General features: G+C 42.6%; 1 protein-coding gene across 1 annotated transcript in view; it reads right to left on the bottom strand.

The window, feature by feature from the left end:
- Positions 1 to 21,346, bottom strand: part of PTPRR (protein tyrosine phosphatase receptor type R) — a 229,956-nt gene that overhangs the window by 26,422 nt on the left and 182,188 nt on the right. Inside the window, 4 exon segments of the mRNA XM_030548740.1 lie at positions 4,690 to 4,774; positions 8,419 to 8,493; positions 8,495 to 8,565; positions 8,568 to 8,605. Coding sequence (XP_030404600.1) covers positions 4,690 to 4,774; positions 8,419 to 8,493; positions 8,495 to 8,565; positions 8,568 to 8,605 — 269 coding nt within the window.

Raw genomic sequence — 21,346 nt, 5'->3', positions numbered from 1 at the left:
CATCCGTTTATACACTGGCACAAGGAAGCATTTTGTTCACGTGATTTAAATTTAAGTTAAAAAAATTACTGTCTTTGAACTTGGGGATACTTTAAAATATCATTGTAAAACTCCTAGCACGGGACTGGCCAACTTGAGCCTGAGAAGGAGCCAGAATTTACCAATGTACATTGCCAAAGAGCCACAGTAATACGTCACAAGCCCCTCGCATCAGCTTCCCCCCCTCATCTCCCAGCGCCTCCCACCCACCGACAGCCCTGCTGATCAGCGCCTCCCGCTCCCTCCCCGCACCTCCCGATCACCTGTTTCATGGCATGCAGGAGGCTCGGGGGGGGGGGGGAGGAGCAAGGGCATGGCAGGCTCAGGGGAGGGGGTGGGAAGGGGTGGAGTGTGGGCAGGACCTGTGGCAGAGCCAAGGGTTGAGCAGTTCGCACCCCCTGGCACAATGGAAAGTTGGCACCTGTAGCTCCATCCCTAGAGTCGGTGCCTATACAAGGAGCCACATATTAACTTCTGAAGAGCTACAAGTTGGCCACCCATGTATAGCATTTTCTAGGCCTCTTACAGTGAAATTCTAGTGTTTGTCTAGGAGCACTGAGTATTTTATTCTGCAACTGAAAAATCTTTCCTTAAAAGTATTTTGGATCAGCTATAATTGCAATTTTCTATTAAGAAATAAATATCATTAGGTATTCATTACACTTCATATTAAAGAATAGGACAAAATAGTGTTTATTCATGCCAACCTGCCCCAATGCAGTCTGTCACTTAACAGCTTGACAGATTTATTTCTAAGAAAATGAGAAACTTCTCAGCAGCACAAAGGGTGGAGCGCCAGAACATGGACATTTTCAGGAGAAAATTAATCATTTCAAACATCACTTGTCACTACAGGTGCCCTAGTTCAAGAGACGCACCCAGTGCTTGGAATGGAAAAGCTGACACAAGAGTACTAAGTAGTAGGTTGATATCATCTGAGCAGGAAACTGGGAAGTCTGTTCTCTTAAACCATTCAAATAATTTCCAACCCCCTAGGGTCTGGGAGTGGATCATTTGTGTATTTATCAGAATGTGCCTGGATCCCCAAAATATCTTCTGTAGAAGAGCACAAGGCATTTCTTTTGAATTAATACATGACCAATCTGTTAGCCTAATTTCTCTTGATTTCTGTAAAAGGCAATTACAAAACATCTGTCTGAGACTCTAGCTGTTGTGCAGTGCACGTCAACTAAAAGTGCATCCAGAAGTTAATGATAACTTTTCCAATTACAATGAAAGTGAAAATACAAAAGCATTCCAATTCTTAAGAATGCTACAGCTACGCTGTAGCTACCCAATTCAAATACAAACAAACTAGAGTGTAATTTAATGCACTGTATCTACGGGGTACATTCTGAGGGTGTATACACAATGTAGCAGCAGGAGATTTAACTCTCAGAATTATATGAGGAGAGAATGCATTATTTTGTTAAGGGGTTGGCATATCAACAGATTGGAGATCTTGGATGAAATTCTGGCCCAAATTAAGTCAATGGGAGTTTAGTGTATATCCTGTTTACATTGGGCTAAATTCAGGAGGTAGTTTTCTGGATTTTCAGTATGTAAGTTACACCAACATAGACTCATTTACCAATGTGTAACTTACAACCTTGTATACAATACCTCTGTATATGGCCCACTGACCATAATGGGTGAAATGCTGGTCCTCTTGTGAATGAGGGTTTTGCCATTGACTTCAGGGGGCTCAGAATTTCACCCAATATTTTTTGTTTTCAAAAATATATCAGATCCCTGACAAAATAATACTTTTGATGGCCAACATCTTTCATTAATTTGCCTGCAAACCTCTTTTACAGTGTGATCAAACTATAATTCAGTTAGGTGCAGAGAGAACATTCTTATCATTTAGAATGTGTGAAATGCATAGAATATACTTTGCTCAGGATTACTATACTGAGCAAAGTGTATGACCACACATGACTGCAAGGACATTATTGCCAGAGCTGGTTGGAAAACAGAATTTCAGTTTCATGGGAAATGTCAACATTTTTAATTTTATTTTCATTTTTGAATTGTAACAAAAAGCTAGAATTTAGAAATTTCCCATGGAATAGAAATTCCGGTGGATTCTGATTCAGAACCATAGCAACATTTCATTTCAGACTATTATATATAATTTAAAAGTATAATAAAATTAATGTAGTATAATAAAAAGTCAAAATGAAATAAAATAAAATACAAGTAAAACATTCCAACATCACAGAAATGAGAAAGTCAAAACACATCATTTTTACTTTCTTCCAGCAAAAATTTCATCGAAAATTATATGTTTCCACAAAATTCTTCTACGTCAACAGAATTGTATTTTTGATGGAAAACTGTTCCATCAGAAAATGTTGACTAGCTCAATTTATAATGAAGTAATTCTTACTATAATGAGAAATGCAGCACTTGAAAACACAGAAGCAATACAAGAAATTAACAACAATAATGTTAACAGCAACTCTGAGATAGTAGTATAAGGGTAGTTATCTGGCTAAAAGAGATGGATTCCAACAATGCCACAAACCAGTAGGAGAAGAAAAGGAGCAAGAGAAAGAGAACCAGTATAAATTAATGACTACTAGAGAAGATTTGAAGGCACATTGGTTCATTTAGTCTGAATCACTCAGTGTTAGACAGTAAAGGATTTGCAATAAGGTTCCCTTACTCATTCAGGGTGCAGTCTTGCAGTCGCAGAACTTGACTAGACAGAACTTAGTGGGAGTTCTAGAGTCATAGAGTTTAAGGCCAGAAGCGACCATTAGATCATCTAGTCTGGTCTCCTGTATATCATAAGCCACCAACACTACCCAGCACTCACACACTTACTCAACAACTGAAACGAGACCAAAGTATTACAGCCCACAGGAGACTAGATTATTATGTGTCATGGCAGAGAACAGGTGGGACCAAGGTGCAACAGTGCCCGAGGTCCCCTCAAGGCCACAGTTCTGCATGTGTAAAGCTTGCAAGATTGGTCCCTCACTGTAGATAGAATACAGATAAGTTATTTAAATTAAGGCTGTCAAGTGATTAAAAAAATTAATCACGATTAATCATGCTGTTAAACAAGAATAGATTATTTAAATATTTTTGGATGTTTTCTACATTTTCAAATATATTGATTTCAATTAAAACACAGAATACAAAATGTACAGTGCTCACTTTATATTTGTTTTTCATTACCAAATATTTGCACTGTTAAAAAAAAGAAATAGTATTTTCAATTCCCCCATTACAAGTACTGTAAGTTCAATTTCTTTATCATGAAAGCTGAACTTGCAAATATAGAATTATGTACAAAAATAACTGCATTCAAAACCAAAACAACGTAAAGCCTTCAAGTCCACTCAGTCCTACTTCTTGTTCAGCCAATCACTCAGACAAACAAGTTTGGTCACAATTTACTTTTGTAGCCGGCGTCGCAAGATATTTACATGCCAGATGCACTAAAGATACATATGTCCCTTCATGCTTCAACCACCATTCCAGAGGACATGCGTCCATGCTGATGACCAGTCCTGCTCGATAATGATACAAAGCAGTGCAGATCGACGCATGTTCATTTTCATCATCTGAGTCAGATGCCAACAGCAGACCATTGATTTTCTTTTTTGGTGGTTCGGGTTCTGCAGTTTCTGCATTAGAGTGTTGCACCTTTAAGACTTCTGAAAGCATGCTTCACACCTTGTCCCTCTCATATTTTTGGAAGGCACTTCAGATTCTTAAACCTTGGGTTGAGTGCTATATCTATATTTAGAAATTTCACATTGGTATCTTCTTTGCGTTTTGTCAAATCTGCAATGAAAGTGTTCTTAAAATGAACAACATGTGTTGGGTCATCATCCAAGACTGCTATAACATGAAATATATGGCAGCAGGTAAAACAGAGCAGGAGACATACAATTCTCTGCCAAGGAGTTCAGGCACACATTTAATTGACACATTATTTTTTTAACAAGCATCATCAGCATGGAAGCACATCCTCTGGAATGGTGGCTAAAGCATGAAGGGGCATAGGAATGTTTAGCATATCTGGCACATAAATACTTTGCAATGCCAGCTACAAAAGTGCCATGAGAACACCTGTTTTCACTTTCAGGTGACATTACAAAGAAGAGGGCAGCATTATCTACTGTAATGTAAACAAGCTTGTTCGTCTTAATGATTGGCTGACCAAGAAGTAGGACTGAGTGGACTTGTAGGCTCTAAAGTTTTACATTGTTTTATTTTTGAGTGCAGTTAGGTAACCAAAAAAAATCTACATTTGTAAGATGCACTTTCATGATAAAGAGAATGCATTACAGTATTTGTATGAGGTGAATTGAAAAATACCATTTCTTTTATTGTTTTTACACTGCAAACATTTGTAATAAAAATAGTAATATAAAGTGAGCACTGTACACTTCGTATTCTATCATGTGATTAATTGTGATTTTGTTTAAAAATTATGATTAATTTTTTTGAGTTAATCACGTGAGTTAACTGTGATGAATCAACAGCCCTAATTTAAATATGTACAAAACATGCACCCTAAAAAAAAAATAAAAAAAAGAGCAGCAGGCTTCTTACAAATCTACAAACAGTGTTATATTAATAAAATGGGACTAAATTTCATACTAAAAAGCATTGTTTAAATACACTTACTTGGCAAAATTGTTTTATAACGGTTTTTAGTTCCATGACTTGGGATGGCAATTTCTTTGGGATCCACAAAATTCATTGGTATTTCCTATAGAAATAAATTAGATCAGATTGATGTTTCTAAAGAAGTCATGCAGGAAATTATCACTAGAAAGACATCTGCTGCTTCACAACTATCTGCTGACATCAAAGTATTAACAAAAAAAACTGGTTCCCACCTCCAGCCTGTCAACACCCTTCCTTTAATAAACACAAGAGCTGCACATTGAAGGGTTGACTTCCGAGGAACAGTTCTGATGAATTATTAAAAGCAAAGGTTTTTATGAGGTTATAAAATAGGTTAAAGTACATAACAGTTTAAGAAGGGGGTTGAAAATGTGCTACAGTGGAAAAGAGCAAGGATTTACAAACTGTAGCTAAAAACTACATTGTGTGAGAAAGATTCCTAAATAGTAATGCTTAACATTCACATAAAACTTTTGACTTGTAGATTGCAAATCCCTTAACATTCCATTTTACAGACACGGAAGCTAAGGCATAGAATTAAGTGACTTACCCAATGACATTCAGTGAATCAGGGGCACTGTCAAAAACTAAACCCAAATCTCCTGCCTACAAATCTGGTGCCCTAACCAGTGAACCATGCAGCCTCCTTTAAAACCTCCTTCTGGAGGCTGGAATTTGACCTTCAGAAAATTCAAATTATTTCAATGTGAAACCATTAGCATTCCTAGAGGGTCTCACACTTCCTTGCTTATCTAGGCCAAGCTGTACAACCAGTGAAAGAAAGCAGAATATTAAACTACTGCTTGTGAGGTATATAGGCAGCAGCAGAGGACAGCGGAGAGATTCCTCAGCCTGCTGTGCCAAACGGGGCACTCCGTAGGACTGATTTTCCTCATGCTTCCCGTGCTGAAAATCAGGCTTTTCTGATTTTCAGCACCATCAGTAGGGCTCAGCCCACTGATGCCCAGAACAGCCTCTGAAATTCTGGACTCGGACGGTGCCCCATGCCACAACCCTTCAGGCCAAAGCTTATGTGATTGCTAAGAAGGTGGCAGAATTGTCTGTTGCAAGCAGGGTAGTGGGAGGGGTAGGAACATAGTCTCTGTCCCTGAACCCAAGTGCCCTGCCCCTCCAAGAGAACTCCAAGAGCACTCTGAGGCTCCCAAAGTGCTTCCCTCGCCTGAGGGAATTCACTCTCCCTCCCCACTGGGCTAACAGGAGTAAAGGAAAATAAGATTCATTATAGTCAGTTCCTGCTGCCGTGATTCCCTCCTGCTCCCCACTCTGTTCCTGACCTCCCCACCAGCCATGCTTGCAACCTTAATGTTAGCTCTTACTCCCCCACACTCAGACTGCCACTGAATCCTTTCTGATCTCCATCCTTGCCTCTTCCCCACCTCCACCACTAAACCTTGCTCCCTGCCTTGGTCATCTCTCTCCTTGGCTTCTGCAGCCTCCTCCTCTCTGATATTGCTGCCTCTCCCCTTGTTGCCCCTCAGCCCAGGCAAAGGGCAACTGCTAAAATCACATCCCTTTCCTGCCGCTCTGCTCATGTCACTCACTTCAAATCCCTGCACCACGCTCCCTGTGCCTCCTGCATTACGGGAAGACTTCTCTTCACTTGCAAGTCCTACCCAGCTTCACTCTCGCCGCCTTCTCCTTTTGCTCCCCCATGCTCAGCCCCTGGTGTACTCTGGACCTGAACTGTTCCAACAGGGTCTGGACTGGATTGTGAGCTCCTTGGGACAGTGACTATTTTCTTTTATATCATCTATAGCTTCCCTGGTGCAGATCTGCACTGTTGGTGCAAACATCTCTGGCACTTTGAAACTGAAAAAACCACTTTATTGCATATGCAGGTCAACTTGTACAGTCAGTGAGAGAGAGCAATGTATTTAGATGCTGCCTATGATATGTGTAGGCAGGAGAGGGCGCCAGAGAGATTCCTTAGCCTACAGCCCCAAATAGGCTCTGTGGATCTGAGTAGTGGAAATCAAATCAAGGTTTTCCAGTTTTCAACAAAACCAACAGGATTCTGCCCGTTGAGGCCTAGAACATCTCCTGAAATTTTGGAATTGGTCAGAAGCAGCATTCAGAAGTTATCGCATTTTAGACAGACACAGGAATGCCATCAAGTTGAACACAGAGCCTTGCTTTTCTGGTCCAGTTAATCACTTGAGACCTATAAACAATTACTACTGGTTGTGGGGTTTACTCAGTGGGACTACTCCCAGGGGTAAGTGTTTGTATGGAGGGCCAAGACCATAAACAGTTCTCTAAATTTACATGGTGGTCTACAAACATAGGCATGGCACTTAATCTTTATGCTTAGCTATAAAAGGCAAGAGAAGATACAGGATTAAAAGTGTAATTAAGAGATTATGTGGGGATAACATACCTGCTAACCTGTGCAACCCAAAATGCAACAAATTTCAAATGAGCATTAATTTGCACAAATGTGCATACATTTGCATACTGTTGTGTTTCTTGCACTTGCTACGAGAAAATAAATCAATGAAAAATTCTTTAGCTGCTCTTGTTTGTACTGAATTCTCTCTGGCCCATTTCACTCATTTACATTCACTCTGCTCTTGCTCATATTCAAATTCACTAAGTCTGCACACTTCATACAATGTACTCTACCTGTGCTCATCTACACATTCAATCACATGCTTCTACTCTGACCTCATCCACATGCATCCATACTTTGCACTCACATCATCCTACTACAAGCATAATTTACACGTACAATTTATTCACTTTGCATTCATTCATTTCCTCCCACTGGCAAAACAGCAATGAAAGCAGGTGCAGAACAGGAATTCCTCCACCTACCTAGGTAAAGATAGCTGAAACCTAGGACCTGCCTTATACAGCATTTTCCTGGGCTGAGTCTGTGCCCATATTTGATGCTTCATTACAACAAAATTCTCTCCATTTGGCATGGAGGTAATTGTCTTTGGCCCTGCAATAGCTGAATTAAGCCAAGTAGGCCCAACCACCCAAATTAAGCTGCAAACAGGGGAGATTTAGGCTGTGTGATGTGAGTTAATTAGGATGAAGCTCACCTGTGAGGAAACAGGAAGGGCTTCTATAAAGCCAGGAGGCTGGCAATAGTGCAGGGAGAAAGTCTGTACTCCCTATCTCTGAGGGACAGGAGAAGAAACATGGTAGGAAGGAGTTCAGGGATGAGAACATTAAGGTTGGTGTAAATGCAGAGCTGGACTGTTCCATTTAGGGCCCTGCAGTGGAACCCAAAGTAAAGGGTGGGGCCTGGGTTCCCCCTAGCAACCATGGGCAGATATTTAAAATTCTTCCCATTGTAAAACATCTGCACACTGTTGGTAAAACAAACAAGGATTTTTTTGAAGCAGATGACTTGCCTCATAAACAGTTTCTCTTAAAGATGAAATATAAAGATTTTACTGATCTGAGATCATTTATAATGAAAACTATTTTGGGTCCAAGATAACATCATCTGTTTTTACTGAATTATGTATGCAGAATTCAAAAGAGAAAAGCCCAAGAAACCACATGCCCTAGCATGTTTAATAAAATTGAGATTGTTCTACTTCAGTTGTTATACCTCAAACATACTCAAGAGAGTTGTATACATTTTCCTCATTCCCATTTGCCCTGGTAGTGTACACATTATTAGACTAGCACTATTAAAATGCCTTGCAAGGTTGTTTAGTTTTGTTTTTTCCCAATGAAGAATGGGCTCACCATGAACTCTGTTTGAAGCAAATGAGAGCATGCGACTGTATCTCGCAGCTGCTGTCTTGTCAGGACCCGACTAGCCTGACTGTAGATATTCCATGCTACTTTTTCTCGTGGGGTAAGGCACAGCGACAAAAGGTTCGACATTTCCAAACTGCTCAGGTCCAAAGTCAGGGACACATTGGATCCTCGCCTATAGTGAAAAATAACAATACATTATATTAGCTCCCTATCTAATAGTTATAAAATTGTATATAACTCTATGCTCCTGCACCTGAATTACTTACACACTTTAAACTTCCAATTGTAACCGTTGGGAGTTTAGGTATGCACAGAATGCAAAATTGTTTCAGTGGGAGTTTGGGTGCGCCAAGAAGCCATAGCATGGCAGATAATTCTGGCACTGATCTTTCAATCACTCATAACCTGTGAGTGATCCCACTGAATGGAATTACTCACATTTTGTAAATCATATGTGTAGTATTTACAGGATCAGGCCTCTGTTTGTGGTACATTTGACTAGAAGGATATAAAAAGAGGACAGCATTAGTAACCATTTCTACATGGTGGGCATACCAAACTGCAAAAAGCCAGATTCTTAATAGTAAATGAATCATTTAGGCACTGAGGAAGAGAAGTAGGTTTGAGGGGAAAGAGAAATATTAGAATATTCCTTATAAGGGATGTGGGGGGGGGGGAAGCCAGAAACTAAATCTTATTTACTAATGTTCACAGATTTTGAAAAATAATGACACTTTTATGTCCAGTCATGACTAAGCCCAAAACAAAACCTTGGGTTTGAGGACATATGAAATTTGAGAACTTTCTGAATTCCAAAGTTCTGAACTTTGTGACTTAGGCCCCACTCTAATCAAAATTTGGGAAAATAAGTGACAATTTAGTAAAAACAGATAACTTTTAACCTATTCTGAAGAAACTAACTGTATTCAATGTTACATTCTATATCTGAAGAGGAGAAGATTACTGTGTAAGAAATGGAATATTGGGGACTTATCTGCTGTTGATATCAATGTAAAATTCTTCTGGTATATTCTCTTTTGACATATTAATATTGTAATATGCTGACTTGACTTGCATAGTCAGCTGAACGTGCAAGATTTTATGCAGTAAAGATAAACTGTGCACTTAAGTCCTGTTCAAAGTTCACTGAAGTCAATGGAAATCTTTCCACTGCGTTCAATGGGCTTTGGATCAGGCCTATAATAAAAAGTGGTGTTAAACAGAATACACTGTTTAACAAAGATATTATCTATAAAAGGTCTCAAATTAAAATGCAATGTTAATAATGTAAATTATGCAGAAACTCCCCACAAAGTAGAGACATCATTCAAAGCAAAAAGCAAAAAAAAAATTTCCCATGTGGCCACTTATTCAATATCCCAAAAATGTGAATTTAGTGCTTGTGAAATGTGTGAAGTGATATTTCTAGAGAATAAAATAAATCAGGTACAGTGTGGGCAGTGGTGGTGAAAACTACAAAACCTCACTTTGCCTATTGACAATGTGCCTCAACTCTGATATGAAGGGGATGTTTAATCTTGATTCCTATTCAATTGATGGCTTCTCTTCTAAAATTACCAACAAGGATGCCAGTTAGTGCCAATTGTGATGGCGTTTTGGTATAATGTAGAAACTTGCTCATTATACCAAACCATCAACTCACTTTAGACTGGCCTCTGACATCAAAGGTTAACTAGTGACATCTGAGCTGATGACCTACAGATAAAATCCTCTGAATCCATCCTCTCAACACTTTTTCACCAAATAAGGTATTTAGGGATTCTTTGAATGCTATCATGTAGCCTTTTGTGTTTTTGACAAATTAGTATGACATTAAGTAAGTTTGATGGCAAACTCTAAAAAAGCAGGGACCTCTGAAAGAAAAGTGTGTGTGGGGAAAACTATGAAACCACCTAAATTATTCTAAATCATATTCTAGAATATAAACTACTCCATATGATCCATTAAATCCTCATGATTCTAAAATGCTAAAAGCAACCAGTCAGTGATATTGGTAAGAGTGGATGTTCCAGATAAAGAAAAAAGTAATAGTTATCTAAATGATGTAAAAGTAACCCCACTTACAGTTCTTGGAAATCAAATAAAGAGTAGATTGCCTGTAACTTTAACAATCTCCTCTGGTGTGAAAGATGTCTTTAATGTATAGCACAGAGGAAGTGGGAGATTATAATAACAGCAGACAAAAAGACAATGTAAGTGTAATAGATGTGCAGATAATAGGAATACAGTTCCAAATCAGAGGATGCACAAACCATACATAATAAATGAGGTAAAACAGAGGCAACAAAATGAGCAGCAGATTTAGAGAGGATTGTGCAGAGACACCAAAAATGTGTCACTTGAAGAACATCAAACTCATCAATGTTCTGTTTTCTGCTTCAAAGGAAAGCTTAATTCCATAACAGATTTGATCTTGAAAAATATGAAGAAAGTAGTATCACACTTCAGGGCAACTTCCCCTGTATTCCCCCTCTATGGTCCAGCAAGGGCACCCACTCTAGGCTCCCAGCTGCTCAGCCATTACCTTTCTTGGGTGGAAACACCCAGATAGCTAAGCTATTTTCTAGGCTAAACACCTTCCTGCCTACGCTGTGAATCCCCCAACTAAGGGTATGTCTACACTACGAGATTAGTCCGATTTTACAAAAACCGGTTTTGTAAAACAGATTGTAAAAAGTCAAGTGCACACGGCCACACTAAGCACATTAATTTGGCGGTGTGCGTCCATGGTCTGAGGCTAGTGTCGATTTCCAGAGTGTTGCACTGTGGGTAGCTACTCCATAGCTATCCCATAGTTCCTGCAGTCTCCCCCGCCCCTTGGAATTCTGGGTTGAGATTCCAGTGCCTGATGGGGCAAAAATCATTGTCGCGGGTGGTTCTGGGTAAATGTCGTCACTCATTCCTTCCTCCGGGAAAACAACGGCAGACAATCATTTCGCGTCCTTTTTCCCTGAATTGCCCTGGCAGACGCCATAGCACGGCAACCATGGAGCCGTTCAGCTTTTTTTTTCTGTCACTGTATGTGTACTGGATGCTGCTGACAGAGGCGTTACTGCAGCGCTACACAGCAGCATTCATTTGCTTTTGCATGATAGCAGAGACGGTTATCAGTCGTTCTGTACCGTCTGCTGCCATTGTAAATTTGCAATAAGCTGACGGTTATCTGTCGTTCTGTACTGTCTGCTGCTATCATGGGTGCCCCTGGCTGAGGTCGGCCGGGGCGCAAAGGCAAAAATGGAAATGACTCCCTGAGTCAATCCCTCCTTTATGGTTTCTAAAAAGAGTCAGTCCTGCCTAGAATATGGGGCAAGTGTACTACAGAACCAGTGTATCAGAGAGCACAGCCGCTCCGTGTCAGATCCTGCAGAAATGATGAGCTGCATGCCATTCACGGGGGTGTCCCCGCAACAACCCCACCTGTTGCTTCCCTCCTCCCCCAACCTTCCTGGGCTACCGTGGCGGTGTCCCCCCCACATTTGTGTGATGAAGTAATAAAGAATGCAGGAATAAGAAACAGTGACTTGTTAGTGAGATTAAATGAGGGGGAGGCAGCCTCCCGGTGCTATGACAGTCCAGGCAGGACATTAAGCGGTGTGAGGGAGAGGAGCCCACATCCCGCTGCTATGATAGTCCAGGCAGTACAGAATCTTTTCTTTACACAGGAAAGGGAGGGGGCTGACGGAGCTCAGCCCCCAGTTTCTATGATGAGGACGGTTACCAGCCATTCTGTACCATCTACTGGGAATGACCAGGAATCATTCCTATTTTTACCCAGGCACCCCCGGCCAGCCTCACCTGAGGCCAGCCAGCAGCACTCACGGGCTGATAGTGATGATGGATAGCAGTCATATTGTACCATCTGCCACCGGGGAGGGGAGACAAGCGGATACTGCTCTTCACTGCTGCAGCATCGCGTCTACCACCAGCATTCAGTAGACATAGGGTGACACTGAAAAAAGTCAAACGATTTCTTTCTCTTTTCTTTCATGTGGTGGAGGGAAGGAGTAAATTGACGAGCTATACCCTGAACCACGCAGGACAATGTGTTTGAACCTACAGGCACTGGGAGCTCAGCCAAGAATGCAAATACTTTTCAGAGACTGCTGTGGACTGTGGGATAGCTGGAGTCCTCAGTACCCCCTCCCTCCCTCCATGAGCGTCCATTTGATTCTTTGGCTTTCCGTTACTCTTGTCATGCAGCACTGTGTAGCCTGGAGATTTTTTTCAAACGCTTTGGCATTTTGTCTTCTGTAACGGAGCTCTGATAGAACAGATTCGTCTCCCCATACAGCGATCAGATCCAGTATCTCCCGTACGGTCCATGCTGGAGCTCTTTTTGTATTTGGGACTGCACCGCCACCCGTGCTGATCAGAGGTCCATGCTGGGCAAACAGGAAATGTAATTCAAATGTTTGCGGGGCTTTTCCTGTTTACCTGGCCACTGCATCCGAGTTTGGATTGCTGTCCAGAGCGGTCACAGTGGTGCACTGTGGGATACTGCCCGGAGGCCAATACCGTCGATTTGCGGCCACATTAACCCTAATCCGATATGGTAATACCGATTTTAGCGCTACTCCTCTTGTCGGGGAGGAGTACAGAAACAGATTTAAAGAGCCCTTTATATCGATATAAAGGGCCTCGTAGTATGGACGGGTGAGCCGTTAAATCGGTTTAACGTTGCTAAAATCAGTTTAAACACGTAGTGTAGACCAAGCCTAAGACAGACTGCCTAAGCAGGCCTGCTTTTCTTTTCTCCTCAGAGATGATAAACAGTATAATTGCCACAATTATGAGTTACCACCAGCTCATTCTAAGCAAGTATATTTATTTGTAAGGCAAAAGTATTATAGAGAAAACATATAAAACAACAAAAGAATCTACATACATGCTAATAAGCTTAGCAGAAGTCACCCTATGACTCCAACGAGGGCCCTGGCTGCTGAGCCGTCCTTTAAACCACACAAAGGGATTTTCCTGGGGTTACCAGTTCATCCTCCCCCTTTTACTCAGAACAAGAATACAGACCGGTTCAAGTCCTTCCAACCCTTCTCTGGATCAGAAAGAATGGCCTCCAGGGTGTGGGGTTCTGTCCCATCTAGTAGCACTGAGACCACTTAGAGACAGAGATAAAATGAGTCTGCTCTGCAGCCTTAGCTAAAGCCAGTTGGCTTTTAGCTCATGTGGTAGAAGCTCATGCACTAAGCTCCAGAGATCCCAGATTCAACCCCACCCATCAACAGCCAGGGTCTGTCGGTGTTATATGAGCATTCTCAGTACAAGCCAAGCTGTAAATTGGGGGACATGTGATCTTGTATGCCCCCACCTTCACGCTTCACTTCTCCTGTGGTCTCTTTTCTCCATAGAATTAGATAGAGTCCCTGGCCCACAATGATACATAAACTTCATGCAATGAGGTTTCTCCAGAATATTGCAGGAAATTGCAGTATCTGTCACAAACAGGTTTTTGAGCCAAGACTAATCCTTTCTATCATACTATCAAAACAACACCTAACTTAAGAAATGTCGTTTTCATAACTTCAGACCATTCTATCACTTGTTATTACCACTTTCTTCTACTTTAGGAATGTTAAGTCACATAAATTCATACACTGATGTTTTGTAATGACTAAATATGCATTTGTAGGAGTAACTAAGAGCTTTCACATTTGCTACAGTTAGAATGAGAAACAATCACCAGTGAATTCAACACAGTGAAGACTAAAAAATACGATGAGCTGGCCAACTATCTAGAGAATCGTGTTATCAGGTGCCCTGCCTGACTTTTACATATTTCTAAATTCCACAAAGCACTGTTCAGTATTCAGTTATTAAAAGATAGAGAGAATATAATATTCAGGCTTATTCCTTCCTCCACATATACTGCCCTCTCTCATCACACACTTCCTGAATGTAGAGTTCTTTAAGTTCCTAGACACTGCCCTATCTATAAGCGTACTATTACGTCCCATATCAGGAAGCTCTTGTAAAGCTACTCTGCCATATCAGTGAACAACTCCACTTACTTCCCTTTCTATAATATCTAGTGGCAGTTCTTTCCACCCACTGGCCTCACTCCTCTCTCCATTCACCAATAGCTCCACCCATTCACCTTTCCCTCTAGGATTATAAATAGTTTTATACATTGCTTAACAGTTCTTAATTGCATGTTTCCCTTGTCTGCTGGAACTTCCACTGGGATGGTGACTACACATTGCTCACAGTATGGGACTGTATCAATAAGGCCTCTTAATAAGCAATGTATTATGACAGATTCATGTCCATAAGCCACATACTACTGTGCAAATACATAAGTAAGCAGTATGCATGATGGCAGTTGCTACAAATTTGGGGGCAGTGGATTCCTCTTTAACTAGAAGATTTTTAGTTGATTTTATTAAGATTTATCTTTTTTTTTCTTTTACCATCTATCTATTATTGTTAAGTTAACCCTAATTCTCCCAAATGGCAGCACTTTTCTTGGTAAAAGATGTTGCTGTCCTGTTTCCTTGATTCATCTCCCTGGAATAAGGTCTATCAGTGCTGATCATTTTCTTTTTCGGAGCTAACCAATCTTTCTAAATCCACTAAACAACCTTGTGGTTTTTTTTTCTTTTCTCCACTCAGGGAAAACTTCGCTTTGATGCACTATCTCCCTCTCTCTTATGTTCCTCCCAATGGATCCTTTCAATAATGCTAATCATTTATTTATTTATTTTAGCATACTATTTATCCAATGTTGTTTTACGTGAATAGAAATGGCCTGGCTGTCATTTTAAAAAAATTCTCATTTATCAAAGAAAGAAAACCTTTGCTGGAATCAATGATGCTCAAGATAAGACTTACTGTACATAAGTTTATTTCAATTACACTGATGGGTGGCTTATAGCAAGAATTTGCTATCCAGGCCCCACAGATGGTGCAGTGAGTCAGAGACAGCAGCAGGTGGCAGAGGCAAAACAGAGCTCAGCTGATTGTAGCCATCTGGCTGCCTTTTGGGATGGGCTAGGCCAGGGGTTCTCAACCTTCTTCCTTCTGAGGCCCCCCCAAACATGCTATAAAAACTTTATGGCCCACCTGTGCCACAGTAACTGGTTTTCTGCATATAAACGTCAGGGGATACCAAGCAGGAAAATTGCCTGGGGCCCCATGCCACAGGGGCCCCCATGAACTACATTGCTCAGGCTTCAGCTTCAGCCCCAGGTGGCGGGGCTCAGGGACCTGGGCTTCAGCCCTATGCAGTGGGGCTTTGGCTTTCTGCCCTGGGCCCCAGCGAATCTAATGCTGGCACTGCTTGGGGTCCCCTTGGGGGCCCCAAACCCGTGGTTGAGAACTACTGGCCTAGGCTGGTTCACTCGAGAGGATGATAAGGCCCTCAGGAGTGGGAGGAAGATAAGAATCTATCTGGGAATTGACATTTCCAGGACTCAGAAGAAAAGGATGGAGCTTGCTAGGGTAGTGAAGTCGAATGGATGGCACACCACGTGTGCTTGTACCAGCCATTGCCAAGAAATCCATTGCCAAACTTTTGCAGAACCTAATGTTGTTGGAAAGTAGACAGCTGTGGACTAAAGAGTCAGTGGGAGAAGTTTGTAGGAGATAGGAGTGGCTAACAACTCCTGCGTGTGGGCAGCTACAGGTATATGTAGCAGTTTCTTGCAGCTTGCCCAATGCTCCCTATATAAACTAAACTCTTCATCAACAGAGCACTATAGCTCAGATATAGAGTAACAGAAATGCAGCATAGAAGTGCAATGACAGGTAGGCACTTCACTTGGCAGCTGTCATTCAGCAGTGAGACACAAAAATCAACCATCTCTGAGGCAGTGGCCACCCCCGCTCCTCAGAGCAGACAGAGGGAGTAGGTGGAATACAGATAAATTACTAGCTAAAACCACAGCAACATTTGATCTAATTAAAACTATATAACTGAGCACACAGTTGACAATCTAAAGGGAAATAGTGTACTGCTAGGTATAGATCAATGGTTCTCAACCACAGATACTCACACCCCTGAGGGTACGCAGAGCTCTTGAAGGGGGTTCATCAACTCATCATCGTTTCTCAATCTGGAGTCGTGACACCTCTGAGAGAGGCTTGGGGGGCTTCACAAGTGCAGGGCTGGTGTTAGGGAGTGGCAAGCAGGTCAGCTGCCTGGGGCCTCACACCACAGGGGACCCTGTGAAGCTAACTTACAAGCTTCAGTCCTGGGCGGTGGGGCTTGAGTTTGAGCCCTGGGAGGTGGGGCTCAGCCTTCAGACTCATGAAAGGGGTACAGTATTTCTGGAACGGTTGAGAACCATTGGCATAGATCATCTGACTCTAACCTCCCACCTATGACTATTCCCAAACTGCCACAGTCTGGACCATCAGTAAATGAGATCACATGCATTCAGCCATTTGCACAGGACTGCAATTTGCAGTGCTCCAATATACCTTGTGATGGATGGCTCTAAATAGGAAATTGTGCCGCTACAATCAGATACGATGCCGTCAGCGTTCACTGCCCACGAGCCCTGGGAGATGCAGTTTGCTGTGAGGCTAAGTATGAAACATCGTTTATTCATTGTGTACCAGGGACACTTTTTGCTAGGGCCTGTGAATAAGCATTTTCATGTTACTCCTCCAGCTCGGAGGCACAGCAACTGCTGTGTAAAAAATGAGGTGGAAGGGTGAGAGAGGGGAAATAACTTCCAGCACCACTTTTTTCTTGCAAGTACAGGGCATAGAGAGAGTTGAATAATTAGTCTGTGAATGTGCAGTGACTTTGACTCCACTCAGTCAAGCTATTTTATTTATTTAGATTAATATAGAGTGTAATAAAAGAGCGTCCATCCAATGCAATGGGTCCCATTGATAATATTAAAAACATACAATAAACTAAACAGATCTGTCGGTATCCCCAGATCAACTCCAAGACACAGCAACATCAGAAAAGACTGAAATTAACTGACCCCACACGTACTCCCCTGTTCCATACTGAGGCCTACCCAACACCCATTTCCTCACTGGCCAGGGAGAAAAGGTGGGCCTTGCAGCATGCCCTGTAAGTTGACAAACCCAGGCTGCTATAGACCTGTGGAGGAAGTGAGTTCAGAACACCCTAGCAGGCTCCTCCCTGCTTATAACAAAGGGGCTTCAGCAAGGCACTTATCCTGACTGCAACAGTGATGGATAGCATGGGGAGAGAGAGAGTATCTTAGATGTGTGGGTTCCAGGCTATTTCAGCCTTTATAGGCCAAAACCAACCTCTTAAATCAATCTGAAAATTAATAGTACAAGGAGAAGTGTGCAATGAGCCTGCTTAACCTTATCTGCACTGTTCTTGGCTGAGAAAATAAGTACCAAACTGGGCCCATGAATAACCCTTTGAAAGGCCCTACTGATTTCTGCTGGTAAAAAGAAAGAAAGAAAGAAAATATTCACATTATTTTGTAACAAAGTGCAGCTAAAATGTTAATATTTTCCTTGGCTTTTACATTGTTATATCTGGCAGTCTTGGCGAAAGGGCTACTTCCTTTCTAACAAAAAGAAATACACTTGATCTAATTATAACTTTGAATTTATAGCTTTTTCCATTTCATGGGCTCTTTCAAGAAAATTGGTGTTGATAACCAAATTACTTACTATGAAATGTAGAATTATTTTCTTTAGTCCTAACTTAATGTTCTGTAGTACAGCAAAGACAGAAGTGGTCAGTTGCTAATTTTAAAAGAGTACAGTAGAAGATGCACAATGAGGCAGATGATCACCTTAGAGGACAATAATTCCATTAAAACAGTAATCTGAAACTACACTTTGAAGCAATGAGGGAGGAGATTTACTAAATGAGGTAAACATTACACTAAGAGACATTAATTAACTTGTCAATACAAATATCCAGCACATGGGCTTACTTGCTGCTGTATACATCAGGCTAGACTGTGATCTTTCTCTGAGTGGGTCTGCAAAGGCATAGGGCTCAAGGAGGGTTCCTCATCTCGGACCCTCACGTGGGCAGAGCAGAATAGCAGTCACTGAGCTCACCTGAGTGCAGGAATTACATGAGGGTAGCAGTGTGAGGACATCAAGTAGAAAGGCTAGCATAAGAATGTCTATACAGAGCCTGATCCAAAGCACACTGAAACTGCTGGGAGTCTTTCCACTGACTTCAGTAGATTTTGGATCAAGACCATAGGAGCTGCCATAATAGGTAAGCCCAGTGGCTTAGTCCAGTGACCAGTCTTTGACTGGCTAAAATCCTTTAGCATGTCAGAGAATACTGGGAGGCATAGGGGCTCTCTGAGACACAATTCATCCTGGAGTCCCGGCTCTTGGGATACCACACTCCCACCATTTCAGGAGTCACACAGTCTATAATTAATCCCGGCTAGAATGAAACAGTTCTGTAAATCTCATTTCTACCACTTCTGAATAATTATGAATCTTTCAGCCCTAGCGAATAAGGTTAACATTCCATTAATCCAGTATATAGATAAGCTGAGCCAAATGTGGAGGTAAATGAGTCCTTTGCTTGAGAAAGGTGAGCAGGATTTGGTCCTCTGTGACCAAAATCACTCCTCTTGCAATTCCCCTGAGATTTTCTCTTGATGTGAATTATCATTACACGAGAAACTGGTGGAATTTAAAACATTTGGTACATTAGCACATTCATTGCAAAAGCTTGGGTCTAACTCTGTGGTTGGTAGCAAGTATGTGAAGTAAGTTGCACCAGGAAGTTACCCACGAATGGGTACTGTCTGGTGCCTACTGTGGGGGTATAGGACATAGCCAAGGCCATATCTTTAGATGGTATAATGATTGTAGAGCTACTGAGTCAATCCATGTTAGTATCTTTTAAAGGTTACATGTATAGAACAAATTTTAGCAGTAACTACGGTGGAAAAAATGATTAATGTAATGTTTGCTTAAAAAGCCCCTACAGGAAGCTCCACCTGTCCATCTCAATGGCCCCTCAGGTTAGCAAATGCTATAAATTATTAGCTAGGTCATTTCCAGGTCTACCAGTACCCTAAAATTAATCCACCATTTGTGATTATAAAAATCCAGTTACCCAACAAGTTCTCCCGATTGTTTATTTTAACTTGGTAATTTCTTTAAATACACGCTCTAATGTTTATTCAGCACTCTTTAAAAATGCAACGCCCAGAGTCTCAGTCCTCAGCTTTTCATTCTCTTTAATGGTTTGGGAATCAACTGCGGCTGGTTGCTGCCCTCCAAAAGTCATTGCCCTGTGACCTTGGAATTTCAGACAAGGGAGTTGCTTCCTTTGTGATCTCAGTGCCCTGTCCCTTTGCTGAGTTTCTCTGTTGCTGAGGGGTAGCTGTTGAACTGTGCAGGTGGAAGGAAGACATTAATTAACTGGAAGAGCCCTGATATCTGTGACTGCAGAGGTGGGAGCTTGGTTTGAGTTCTAAGAGAACGTACATAGCTATGCAAACTCAACAGTGCTATTGTCTGTGGCTCTTACTGCAGAGACAGGAGAAAAAAGAACTTGCAATAGTCTTCCTACATTGAATTTTTATTTCTGTTAATTCATACTATTACTATTACTCGTGTGATGCTGGTAGACCAGGGGCCAGCTCTTGCCAAGGCTGTAGGCATTAGTTGAGCACTGACAAATTCATAGCTGGAACCAGAGCAGCTAACCTGTATGCTAATATTGTTCAAGATAAGTGTTAGACTTGTAAGGATGTGTACAGTGTTTAGACTCTATCAAATGCTTGTAAGTTGTTGCATGCATTAATCTTATTTGTAATGTCTGTATCCCATTCTTTAAGGTCATATGTAAGCTTTGCTCATGGGCGGCGGGTATCAAAGGCCAGGGCCAAGCCACAGCCACCCTCATGTTCTGCCAGGAGGCCCTGCTCTCCCTCCCCCTCTACCATGAAGCCAGTGGGGGCTCAGCTCCAGCCAGCGACCTGGAGCTCAGACTTGCCGGTGGGCAGGGGCAGCCCTGGGTGGCGCTTGGGCTGGCCCAGGGCAGGGTTGGCCCACCACCCGAGGCCAGCAGTTACTGGGAGACTTAAGGTTCCGGCAGGTGGAGGGGCAGGGCCTTGGGCAAAAGGGGTGAGGCCGGCAGGTTAGCCTCCCCAAAGACGGGGTTCACCTGCCCAAGGGCAGCAAGTGTATGGGCCCGTGGTGCCTATGCTCTACCAATATGAGGGCCCGGCGGCCTGGCTACACCAAAGTTCAGAGCCGAGTCTCTCCCCTGGCCCTGCGCACCTCCCCTGGAGCATCCCCCCTGGCTCCGCTTGCTGCCTCTGAGCAATTTAAAAGGGCCTGGGGCGCCCGCCACCACCACCAGCAGCGCAATGGGGCTAAGGTGGCTTCCTGCCCTCCCACCCCACTTTGCTTCCAGAAGTGGCCGGCACATCCCGGCAGCCCCTGGGGGGGGCAGGCGTGTCTCCACATGCTGCCCTTGCCCCAAGCTGTGACCAATGGGAGCTGCACAGGTGGTTCCAGCAGGCAGGAGTGCGTGGAGATCCCTCCGGTCCCCGCCGAGAAGCTGCTGCCAGAGGGGGGTGTGGGTTGCTTCTGGAAGCTGCCCCAGGTAAGCGCTGCACCCCTCACCCTCTCCTGCACCCCAAACCCCTGCCCCAGCCCAGAGCCCACACACAAACTCCCTCCCAGAGCTGGTCCCTGCACTGCTTCCTACATTTCAACCCCCAGCTCAGAGCCCACACCTCACACCCAAACTCCCAGAGTCTGACCCCTCCCCCCTCCCACACCCAAACTCCCTCCCAGAGCCTTAGTGCGTGTGGGGGGTGGTGCGGGGGAGCAGGACTTGGATCCGTTCTGGGCACTACCAAAAATTATACAAACCTGCCGCCCCTGCTCTTACCGCCCATAGTTTTGCTTTGTAACTGTAAAGATGCCTGCTCTGAACTTGTGA

The sequence above is a fragment of the Gopherus evgoodei genome, chromosome 1, assembly GCF_007399415.2.
Source record: "Gopherus evgoodei ecotype Sinaloan lineage chromosome 1, rGopEvg1_v1.p, whole genome shotgun sequence".
NCBI lineage: Eukaryota > Metazoa > Chordata > Testudines > Testudinidae > Gopherus > Gopherus evgoodei.
The sequence above is the reverse complement of the archived record's forward strand: the minus strand, read 5'-3'. Positions and strand labels throughout refer to the sequence as shown.